General features: G+C 48.7%; 1 protein-coding gene across 4 annotated transcripts in view; it reads left to right on the top strand.

Annotated features, from left to right (window-relative positions):
- The window catches only part of MYO16 (myosin XVI), a 596,952-nt gene extending 585,756 nt beyond the window's left edge, over positions 1–11,196 (top strand). For 3 of the 4 annotated variants that reach the window (XM_045978501.1, XM_045978500.1, XM_045978499.1), the window contains exons 35-36: positions 8,468–9,715; positions 10,400–11,196. In XM_045978501.1, the coding sequence (XP_045834457.1) occupies positions 8,468–8,695 (228 nt within the window). In that variant the 3' untranslated portion in view covers positions 8,696–9,715; positions 10,400–11,196. Of the gene's footprint in view, positions 1–2,841; positions 2,909–8,467; positions 9,716–10,399 lie in introns of those variants that run through there. The other variant, XM_045978502.1, reaches the window with a different exon arrangement.
- The last annotated feature ends 759 nt before the right edge of the window (positions 11,197–11,955 follow it).

An 11,955-nucleotide genomic window follows, 5' to 3' on the forward strand; every position in this document is an offset into this window, starting at 1 on the left:
GCATGTCCTCCTGGGAGGAGCCTGACTTGCTGCCTGCTGCATGCCCTCTGCCTGCACCTGAGTCCTTCCTCACCAGGACACCAGGAAGGTCCTTTGCTTTCTTCAGTTCAAGAGGAACCAGCTTTCAAAAGTTTCTATAACCCTACTATGTATATGAACCCAACCAACCCCAGTAAAGCCAGTCTTTATCCCTGTTGTAAATGGAGGACCTGACTGAGAACAGCACTCGTGACCTTCACCTTTATAACTCTGTCCTGTCTTCTCGGAGCATGGGAGTCAGGTTCGGCCTGAATCCTTCTCCCAAGCTGCAATTCCAGTGGCTCAAATCAATGCCTGTTTGCTTAAATTTTCAGCCAATTCTTTCTTGTTGACGACTGTGATACACTTTCTCCCTTCTCCCAAGCATATCCCTGGGCATTCGTACACGACCTCTGTTTCAGCTCTCCAGGTGCCCTGGGCACCAGCGCTGGGTCGAGATTAATTTACTCACTTTGCACTCGAAAGGACACCCCTGGTCTGAGCAAGAAACACGTTCTACCTGCAGGGACTTCTGCCCACATGGATCCACATTTTCCTACATACATATCTTACATGACCTCTTTTAAATTTTTTTTTGAAGATATTATTTATTTAGTTGAGAGAGCAGAAGGTGAGAGAGAAGCCGGCTCCCCGCTGAGCAGGGACCCCCCCCCCCAAACATGGGGGCCTTTCCCAGGGTCCTGGAATCATGAACTTAGCAGAAGGCAGACGCTTAACTGACTGAGCCACCCAGGCGCCCCATATGACCTTTTTTTTTTAAAGACTTTATTTATTTATTTGACAGACAGAGATCACAAGTAGGCAGAGAGGCAGGCAGAGAGAGAGAGGGAAGCAGGCTCCCCGCTGAGCAGAGAGACCGATGTAGGGCTCGATCCCAGGACCCTGAGATCATGTCCTGAGCCGAAGGCAGAGGCTTTAACCCACTGAGCCACCCAGGCGCCCCTATATGACCCTTTTTAAAATAGAAGCAAGATTCCCCTTAACCCTGAACATTTCTTAAGTTAATTTATTATAATTGTAAGACACACATTGTTACATAACATCTCTGTAGCCTTTCACCTCTCATTGCAGCTGTAAAACCAAAGCAAACTTACAAATTCAATACGACAAAAGCTTACAGAAACAAAAAATTGAAGTTTACAACATTCGTGTTAGGTATGATTTTGTTCAGCTGAAATGAAATGACTGATGACGAAGTGAAGGTGGTCCAGACTCAGATTCCATGAACCTGGGATCCTGTCTACCATCCCGAGCCCTTGGTGACCTCAAGCTTCTACTGCTTCTCTGGGCTTGAACTGCGGGGCAACTGCCCACCTCACCCAGGCTGCGGTGTCACTTCGCTCTTTATCAGAGGAGAGTGCCTCATTTGCATATTAAACGCATCTACCCTTTCCTCATTCATCTGCAGCGATATCAGTAATATTATTCCCTGTGTCGTCCTGCTTGTAAATAAAATACGAAGTCAGAGAATAAAGTCTTGCTGAGCACTAGCTTAAAAAGTAGGTATTCAAATGTTCCAAAACATGATTATAGTGCTTTTGAAAAGCTATTTTGTAAAGAAAAATGCAGAAAATACTAAATTATCCAAGAGTGGGAGGACCTCTGAAAATAACATATACAAATACCTATTTCAGAAATATTAAACAGCTGTTTAATGTATTCACTAATATCTGTTTATCTTACTCCTGAAATTCAAAGAAACTCTGGGCCTTTCATTTCTTCCTGTATAACTTTCTTTAGTTTTAAATTTATATGTGTGTATATATATAATATAAAATAATATATATTATTATATTATTACAATATATAATATAAAATAATGTATTTATATTTAATAACATATAAGTATAATTTATTTTATGATTAATAAAATATATTATTTTATTAAATATACATTTAATAATATATAAGTATATATTTATGTGTATAGAATACATCCAGTGGGTTGCTCAGTATATGAGAGCTCGTTGTTGATAAGGAAGAGACTATGTTATGTTATGTAGGGCCTCAAATTGTGAGAAGTGTTCTCACGTAATGTTATCTGTTTGACTCATCAGGATAATCATAATTCAGTAATGTTTAGGGTTTTTCTCAAGTCCAAGAGCAAACAATGACAAAACCATGAGACCCTGCATTTATAGGGCACTGGCTGCTTCTTTAACGTGCGCTTTTAAGTGGCCTGTGCACGTTACTCCTGTAAACCATCGTGTTTTGTTGAGGTGGACTGTTACTGCGAGCCCACCACACAGATGAGGAAGCTGACGGGCTTGTTCGCAAATGCAGGACTCTGGCCTGCGCCCCAGTTGCCAGGGACTAGGTTTTAGACCACGCTGCATCTCCTCGAGTGAGTCCTGGGGCGCTCGTGGACCAGTGACGCTTTGGGAAAGGAGGAAGTCCCGTGTCCCTCTTGGCCTGTCTACATTGAGTCCTATGGAAACGCTTCTTCTCACCTCTTCCTTCCCCTTTCCAATGGTGGCACCCTCCTTTTTCAGCATTCAGAGCATACCTCCCCTGCGGAGTTTCTCCAGACCCTTCTCTATAAGCCCGTTTCCCAGGGAGATCGGGGGAGGGGAGATCAACAAGTTAAGACAGTTGTGTGTTTTGCATGCTCCGGAGTTCCTTTAAAGGCAGGATATTTGCCACATTCACGGAGCACAAGGATGGGACAGCGTGGACAGCCAAGGGATCATAGGTAGGGGACAATTTTTACATTTCCAGTCGTTAACACTTGCTTTTTGGTTCTGAAAGATGACGATTTTGTGTCCGAACACTGTAATATAAAACACAGTGTTTTCTTTCCAGAAAAGAAAATAAGTGAGTGGCTAGCTGTCTGCAGGGACACACGGTGGAGATAAATCTTTGGAGCAAGGTAAACAAGCTTCAAGTTACAAGATCCCAGTAGGACACCTGTAGCCAAGGAAGAAATCAGGATAAATGGGGGGTGAGGGGGTACGAAGGCGCTCGTTTCCAGCTGTATCCTTGATCCCAGCATCACTTCCTCTCTTTCTGAAAAGAAATGGTTCCGTTTCAATATCAAAACTGATTTAAAAAAAATTTTTTTTTTCATCCTGTGAAGTCCTCGTCCCCTACTTCCCCCATCCCCCACCCACCTCCCCTCTGGTGACCAGACGTGTGTTGTCAGTCGTCACAAGTCTATTTCCCAAACCAAAATTTTTGTTTCAAAGTCATTCTTGCCTTCTTAATGATCATACGTAATTTATCATGAAGCATGAAATAGTGGTAGAGGAAGCTGTGAGGGTTTTGTTATTACCGACAGGACTCGAAACTTACAGAATGCAGAAACAAAGACTGTGATGTTTGCGGAGCGCTGGGTAACATTGTGAACACTTTGTAGTGCTCGTGTATTACTTGACCATCATTTAAATAATAGCTATAGTTGCCATTGTTTGCTATCCTAAAATATTAAAGCTTTTATGGCTTTTGAGCGATGTGATTTTTGTGCCTCACAATCTAATAAATTCAATAAATCTAAATAAAGCAGATTAAACATCGTTCAGGGCATACCTGTTCTTGTCTTCTGATCTTCTAATCACTGTCTCATGGATCATAATTTTAAAATCCCCTCTGAACTTCTCTATGTTGCAAGTAGTGACCTATGATTTATCCTTACACAGAATTTTAACTCTCATTTAAGGAATAACCTGTGAAAATTCTTTGTTTTTCTTTCTTTAAAGGAAAATCAATAATGTTAGTATGTTACCCTCTCATTTAGACCATTCTGGCAACTACCTTTAGGTACCTATTAGATTTTACTCAACACCTATTAATCTCCGTAATAGACAATAAAGTTCCGTGGGATCTCTCAATGAAGGGTTTATTCTTAGCATTCGTTGATTACTGCAAACATCAGTCACGTTTCTGCTTATCAAGGAAGCATGGAAAGCTCCTGGTTGTTGATTGGAAGATGGGGTTCTTCTTTACTTACTACATTATTCAAGACATCAATAGCCTCATTAAGAAAATGCTTTCTAGTGGATTGGGTATATAAGTCTCACCTTTTACAGTGTACTTGGGAATTCAGATATTTTTAGTAAACACTGAGAAGGTTTGAAAGGGTAGAGAGCATTTTTTTTTCCCCCAGTGAAGCAGTAACTCAGGGGATTTGGGACATTTTCCATCAAAAGCCCTCTCTGCCAGCCACCGTCAGATCAGCAGCCGGACAGTGGCTCTATCTGGAAGTGCGTCCCTGTTAGGAAGGGCTTGGCGGAGGGTCCCACCTCATGCACGGTTTTGGTCATTACGAAGGGCTGCGGAAAACAGTCCGGGATTGAGAAGAGACCCAGAATGGATGTGCTCTGTGCTTGGCGTGGGGCAGAGCTGTGTGGTTGTCCGGTGCCCCAGCATGAACAGAAATACAGTCCGTGCATCCAGCCATGGAAAAGCAAAGCCAGCTGCTCGGCGGAGATGTGCATTCTGCTGGTCCAGTCTTTATGCTTTACTCTGTCTTGTTAGACCTGCCTCCATTTCCATATGACTTCTGTATCCTTCTTGTTCTCTTTTAGATTAATGGAGTATTTATTATTTCACATTTTCTGTATGTAATTTCACGTGTAATTACATGTTCTCTCCCTGCGTGTTCTACGGTTTGACTAGAGGAGAAAGCGTGCATTTTCTACTTACTGCCTCTTAAGGGACTTTTGTTACTTTGACCATTTTCCTAGTGCTGCTAGAAGCCTACCACCTCTAAACTCCCTGCAACTGCTCCTGGCTTTCGCAGGTCGTCATTGGTGTGCATTCCGGTTCTACAGATAATGTATGGTCCGTAAGATATCCCAACAGCTAACTTCTATTTACCCTTGGATTTAATTCTGGTGTCCATGAATTAAGAAACTTAATTAAGAATTAAGAAATTAAAAAACTTAATTCTCTCTTAAGTTTCAATTTTTTTCCATCTGGGATCATTTTCCTTCACCTTAAAAAAAAATGAGAGACTTCTGATGGCAAATTTTCCCCTTTTTATTGTCTAAAAGTATCTCTATTTTACCTTTTGAGGGTTATTTTTATTGAGAGTAGAGTTTTAGGTTGAATTACTTTCTTCTGGTACTTTAACTCACTATTTTCTGGCTTCTGCTTAGAAGTCAGCTTTCCCTCTCATTGTTGTTCCTTTGAAGGGAATGTGTGTCTTTCCTGTAGATTTTAAAGCTTTTTCCTTTGTCTTTGTTTTAAGAGGATCTACCTTGTGCTTGCTCACTGCTGGCGGGGGCCTGTGTGTGTTTGCCTTTTGTGTGGTTTCGCTGAGCCTCTTGGGTGTGTGGATTGATGCCCTTTGGAGGTTTGGAACTTATCTCTTTGAGGACTGCCCTGTCACATTCTTTGCGTATCTCTTCCCTCTGGAATTCCTTTTATGTGTGTCTGTTCTGCATCTTGGTTTGTCCATCATTTCCTCTCTCCTAAGCATGTCATCATCACAGGTATTTTAAAGTCTCTATCGACGAACCCTACCTAAATCAGGATCATCTGTGAATCTGTTTCACCCTCTGGTTTTTAGTGAATTTCCTTATCTCTCTGCATGTCATTTCTGATCGCGCAGTAAGCGTCATGGGTCAACAAACTATAGATGCTGCCGAGGCTGGGCACTACCAGGGAGAGACGCCACCATCACATTAGGGGGCAAAAGCAAGGGCAGGAGTCCTCTGTCCAATCCCGGACTGAGCCGCAGCTCTGCCTCTCACCCGCAGGCAGCACCCGCCTGAGCTTTGGCCTGTGGGTCTTTTTGTTCCTTAGCTCTGGAAGAGCCCAGATGCACTCCAGCTGTGCATTTCAGAGGTCCTGCCCCCCTCTCCAGGCTGTGCAAAAGTCTGCAAGTCTCGAAGATGAGACTAGTCAGGCGCTTGAAGCTATTCTCTCCCCCCCATCCCACCCTCTTCTGAAGCACCTCAAACACCCCAGGGATTTCACTCTGGTTTTTTGTAAGCCTTTGGCCTAAGGCACCACTCGCGCATACGGCTGGAGAACTTAACAAATGTCTCTTGGGGAAAATGGTCCTCAGCTGAGGGTCTGCAAATTCCCAATCTGTGTCTCTCTTCTCTTACAACCGCAACATATTGTACAGTTTCTCTGTCTTCTAGAAAGGGCTCTCTGGACCTACAGAAGAGCTCAGAATTGGCAAATGTCCCAGGAGAGGGGAAAAAAAAGAAAACAGCTGGTCATTATCTGTTCAGAAAGATTCAGAATTTCAGTTTCTCTGGTTCTCCGTTTGCCAGAGCTCTCTGATGCTCTAAATATATGATTTTGGTAATTTGTCTCTTTTCTTTTTCATCTTTACAATGGGAGCAGTAACCTGACATGAACTTAAAATCCCTATGCAGGTGGGAAGTTTTCCTGTTTTGTTTCTAATTAGATCAGCGTAAAGTTACGTTCCTGAACAAAAACGATACCTCAAGGAAGTTGGGGGGGAAATCAGTTCAGATGGTAAAAATATTCTTCCATCAATTACATACACTCTCTTAAGAATAAATCCCGTGAGAGTGTTTTCCGCAGATTGCGCTATGTGCTGAACGTGGGCCAAGGACTGTGGAGGGACAGGCGCGCGGTACCCACAGCGTGAACGAGCTGGCAGCTGATAGTAGCCACCGGGTATCCACGACGGAGTTGAAGCGCTAAAACCCAATCGCGAAGGAGGCACCCGGATTCCACTGAATCCCATGTAGGGAGAGGAGAGAGAGAGCCTGGCAAAGGGACGCTGGTCTTTAGCGTGTCGGCTCCTGGACAGCCATGTAGAGTGATAACCTCAGAAGGCAGACTCTGGAGGCTGACTGGCTGGTTCCACCATTTCCCATGTGAGTTTGGGCTAATTGCTTTACCTCCTGGTGCCCCGATACCCTCATGGGCTCAGGGCGACCTGGCAGGGGTGGCGAGCTCTCAGGAGGATGGCTGAGTTAATATTTCTAAGGTGTTTCGAAAAGTAGCTGGTGCAGCGCGAGCACTGTGAAGTGCTTATGAAAAGTGTATTTTTTCCACCCTCCCCTTCTCAGCTCCCTTCCCTGAGCGTGGACTCCGTCTGGCTTCCAGGGGAGCCGTTCCTGCAGGGGAAGTCTCAGTTTCTCAGTTCCAGGTCATGTTGGTGCAGTCCCGGGAGAGGAGGAAAATATACTCCAGGGAGCGGCGGGGGGCTGCTTTAACCTCAATTCCCGGAGGTCCTCTCGGGGACAGGACAGTCACGGTCCTGTTTTCCATGCTTACGGTCTGTTTCCGGCTGTCTGTAGATTCAGCATGGGGCGTCCTTCTGCCAACAGCCGGCTGCGGTAACCCGGCTCTGCACTGAGGAACGGGCTTGGCTTGAGGCTTCTGCGGCTTCCCGCCCCCGTCGGACATCCCCCCCACCCACTGGAGTGTAGCTTCAGGTTCTCCCTGTGCAGCTAGAGGTAGCCTCAGGGGTCCGGATCGAAGTGCTGGTTCTAGAACTGGACCACTGATGAACCGCACTGCTTTCGAGTGACCGCTTTCCCAGAGGACCCGACGGTTCCAGCCCACTTCCGTTCACTCCCATTCGTTCTGCTGTGGAGGCTGGGAGTGGCAGGACAGCAAAGCAGGAGGGACTTTGGAGGTGGGCTGGGGCGTCTAGTTTCTTCTGAATTCTCCCCGGGATCCCCGCTGTGAAGTCTGCACCCTCACTTGAGGATGCCCAGAGAAACGGTGTCCTAGGGAAGCGAGAGGAAGAAACCTGTGCAATCACATCAGGATGCTGTCCTGCAAAGGTCCGACAAGTTCCGTCTATCTGGGCCCAAGGTCAGCGAGCACCCAGCTGCTGGTTCAGATCGCTGCTCTGATTTGCCGCCGCACCCTAGAGTGTGTGCTCAGGCCCCAGTGAGGTTGCAAGTGTTTTCAAGGACCTATAACTCGTTCCCTGCTGCAGGGTGGGCTGTCCTTGGCCTCACTTTGCTCCTGGAGACCGTGTCTGTATCGGTGCAGTTCCCTGTTAACACTGACCGTGGATGGGCTCTCTCGAGCAGCCCCATCCCTGGGCTGATGCCTCGTAGTCGGGAGTAGGGTCACGCTCCCTGTACAGATGTGGACTAGTAGTGCCTAGATGGGGGGGGGGCTAGAATCAGGGGAACCTCGAGAAACCCGAAAAGCTCTATGACACAGCCTCTCAGTTGTGATAAATGAGGGGGAGGAATGGGATGTCCTAAGAAGGTGTATCGTCATAGAGGGCGAAGGGCCCACCGACAAGGGCCCGCTCCTGGAATCCCCTGGATGTTTCTGTCCTCAGCCGGTGTTCCTGTCCTCCCTCCTCTGCTGTGTTGGCCGCCTGCACCTGGCAGCTTCCAACCCCGGGGTGGGGGCGGTTTCCCCAGGCAGCAGCGCCTGGAGGCTTGGAAGCCAGCTCAGAGCAGCCCCTGGGTGGCCCTCCCCCTCCCGTTCCTTCGCACCTGCTGCTCCAAGTCTCCCCTCTTCGCCCCCGCAGGTCATCCAGCAGCTGCGGCTCTCCCAGAACGAAAGCGCGGCCCTGCAGGAGCTCCTGGACTGGCGGCGGAAGCTGTGCGAGGGGCGGGAAGACTGGCAGCGCCTCCTGCACCCCCCAGAGCCCAGGGCGCCTCCGCCTCCTCCCTGCAAGAAGCCCACGCTGGTGAAGAAGCCCGAGGGCGCGTCCTGCGGCCGGCTGCCCTCCGAGCTGTGGGACTCCGGCCTGTGAGGGGCCGCGCGCTCAAGTGCCCGCCGCATCCCGGCCGGGGCCTCTGGCACGCGTCTACACGGAGTGGCGCGGACCCCGGACAGAGGCGGCCGGACTCGGCGCGTGTGCGTGTGCGCCCGTGTGCCCGTGCGTGTGTGTGTGCGTGTGCACGAGTGCGTGTTCCTTCTCGCCCGTGGGGGGCACGCGCTCCGCTTCTCGGGCCGTGACCCCCCGGCGGAGCAGGCGCTGGGCAAGCGCAGGGCAGCGCCAATGGGACCGGGCGGAGCCGTGGAGGGTCGCGCTCAGACTCTGGGGTCGGGGTCCGCGATGCTCCTGGCCCCCAGCCGCTCGCCGCCAGCACACCCTCCGCGACGGACGCCTGGTGTCTTCGTCGGCTGCGTCGTTTGGCCATCACGAACCTGATGGTGACCGACCGGTTTCTGACCCGTTTTCTAACTTTCTGCAGTTGGTGGTGCTCCCTTCAAACCAAGTGTGAAAACTCGTGTCTGCGATTCTCTCTCCCCCCGCGCCTTTTTTAAACCTGAAGGACCGAACCCCCTCCACACTGTGTCATTGCTTTAGCCCATGTCAAGCCTGTGCGCGCGCGGACTGGGTCCCGGGGTTCTGCGCGGGGCCGCCTGGGGAGGCCCGTCCCCCCGGGGCCGCGACTCTGCGGACGCGCACGGCCAGCTCCTACCGGACATCTCCTGTCCCCGCGTCACCCTCGGCCGCGGGAGCTCAGTGGAGCACGGGGGGCTCCCGGCTCACAGCTGGCCGCGTGACAGGGTCACCCCGGGGGTCTGCCCAGTCCAAAGGAGTTCGCGGGGCCCCGCTGCACCGGGCGGTGACACCGCCTCCCAGGGTGGCCGTCCCCTCGGAGCTGTGCCGCCGGCTCCCGCGCTCCTGTCCTCAGCCCTCCCGTACCGGAACCGCCCGTTTACCCGTGTGCTTCTGCGGAGGTCGGGATGCCTCCAGCGGCGCCCACCGACCGCGGTTCTCGCTGCTTGGAACGCCGTGTTCGTCCCACCGTCCCAATAAAAGGTGCAGCTACAGTCTTGGGCGGTGGTGTTTATTTGGGGTTGTTGCTGTGTCCCTGGCCGGAGAGCAGGGGCAGTGAAGCCCTCCTGTCCCCGCGGCCTGCCGTCCTCTGCGCTTGCAGCCCCCTGCAGGCTTGGGGCACTAAGGGTTTATTTGAGAATAAAGGTTTTATGAATATTCAGGTATAGCGGCCATGCAGGCAAATGTCAGTGTTGAGAATAATATGTTTGTCATTTAGAAATAATGAGGCTGCCAGGTCCACAGATGATTTCCCTTAAAAGGGTAGTTTCTTAAGGTGCCAGGCAAGGCAGCCTGGGTCAGCCAGGGGGCGACAGGCCAGGGAACCCATGGGCCCAAGCCTAGATCGCCAGGTGCTTGGGAAGGATGGGGAGAGGCAGGGTTTTCAGGTCTAGAATTGGTGAGTTTGAAAAATTTCAGGGGCTCCAGGTGGGAGGTTGTCCCTGGTTGTCTGGTCCGTGGCCCTGGGCCATGGGATGGGGGCAGGGTCACCACCGGCTGAAGAGGGACCCACCCATGAAATGGGTGCTTGAGTGTGGGCTCCGGAGTGGTTGGTGATGTTTACTGTATGTAGGAGATGGGGAAGGCTGTGAAAGCATGAAAATAGAGAAAATGGAAAGGCACAGTAAATACAGGGTCAACGACAACATTCCTGATGCCATCTAACAGGGAGGCCTTCTGGGTCACCTCCCGCTTCACGCCACACACTGCCACTCTCCGCCCTCTCCCTGATGCCTGACTTCCGCACCTCAGCCACCAGCAATGGAAGAAGCCGGCTTTCCTCCACCTACATGGCTTCCTACGTGGCTGGCCTTGCACACTGTGGCTGCCTAGTGATCGTGGACCGTAAGTCTGACCTGATCTCCACCTGCCTCCAGCACACACCGTGTATTGATTCGGACCAGGGTGAAAAGCAAAGTGCTCCAGCATCGTGCCTTTTGAGAATTTGTTTCCATTGCGCGCGGAACACTGGCTATGACCGTGCGGGCGCTTTGCAAACGTTATTCCTAACGCAGACCTCCCTGGAAATGACCATCGACACACTCATCCTGGAATTAAAGCCTTAAGTAGGCTGTCAGATCATAAACCCCCATCTTTATGGTTCCAAAGCCCATGTCACATTAACTTGATATGCAGAAATGTTCTACTCATTATATCAAAATATATCTTTAAAAATCTTCAAACTAAATGACTCTTGGGGGATACAGTGTTGAGTGAAAAATGGGAGGTAAGACTTACCTGGAAAGATTACGTGGAGTGGGCTGTCCCCAGCACGTGTGTGTCCAAACGGCACCATCCCCTGTTCTGTTAACCTGGTCACGGTTTTGGGCTCCTGTAGGTGTAGGCTGACCTGTCTGTCACCTGCTAGAGGTATCAAGGGCATCCGGGAGAGTTTATATGGGCTGAGTCTAGGAATCCCTTTGTCTCATCTAATGTTTGTTGACCTTGCAGAGGCAGATAACAAACCCTTTGAGGGCGTTCTAGTCCACATTCAGGTGTGTGTTTACTAGAACCATGTCATCGTGCCTGTTCTGATGTGACGGGACAGGCAGCGGACTGGAAAGCATGAATTAAGAGTAGTAAGAGTCCTAATAATAAGAGATAAAGTCCAATTCTGTGTGTAGGTATTAAAGGTACTCCCGGAATGGTCTTCTAATGATTACGACACTGTCAACAAAATGAACAGAGGTACTATTCTGCTTAATAAAGCACGGAATGTTATTCCACGTAAGCAAGATTTCAACAATTATGTATGTTGGCAATATACTTAGTGATGGTATTTTAATTGCTATCAGACCATAAGGTATGAATTATGATATATTATTGGGCCTGAGACCTTATGTTTAGCAATATAATTGGTATGAATTATTACCCCGTGTTCAAACACTGGCCAACCTTATTGCTTTTTTAAAAAATGCTTTATGAGTGGTCTCTAAAAACTACTATCAAAATGTTTATAGTGGGTTAAATGATTTAAAGTGTATTTTCTAGAGTGGAAAAATATATTACTATTCTTAAATTGCGGTACCTAATTTAGTAGAATTATGCTTACATAAATCTACCCCATAAAAGCAACAACCAATTAAAATCTTAGATTTGTAAATGAACATCCCATATAAACATTACATAAGTTGGACAAAAAGTATGTTATGAATTCCACAGTCTAGGAGGACAGAAAAATTTCTATCAAAATTCTATTGCTGTCAATTTCCAGCGAGACATCT

This window comes from Meles meles, chromosome 14, assembly GCF_922984935.1.
Source record: "Meles meles chromosome 14, mMelMel3.1 paternal haplotype, whole genome shotgun sequence".
Classification (NCBI taxonomy): Eukaryota; Metazoa; Chordata; class Mammalia; order Carnivora; family Mustelidae; genus Meles; species Meles meles.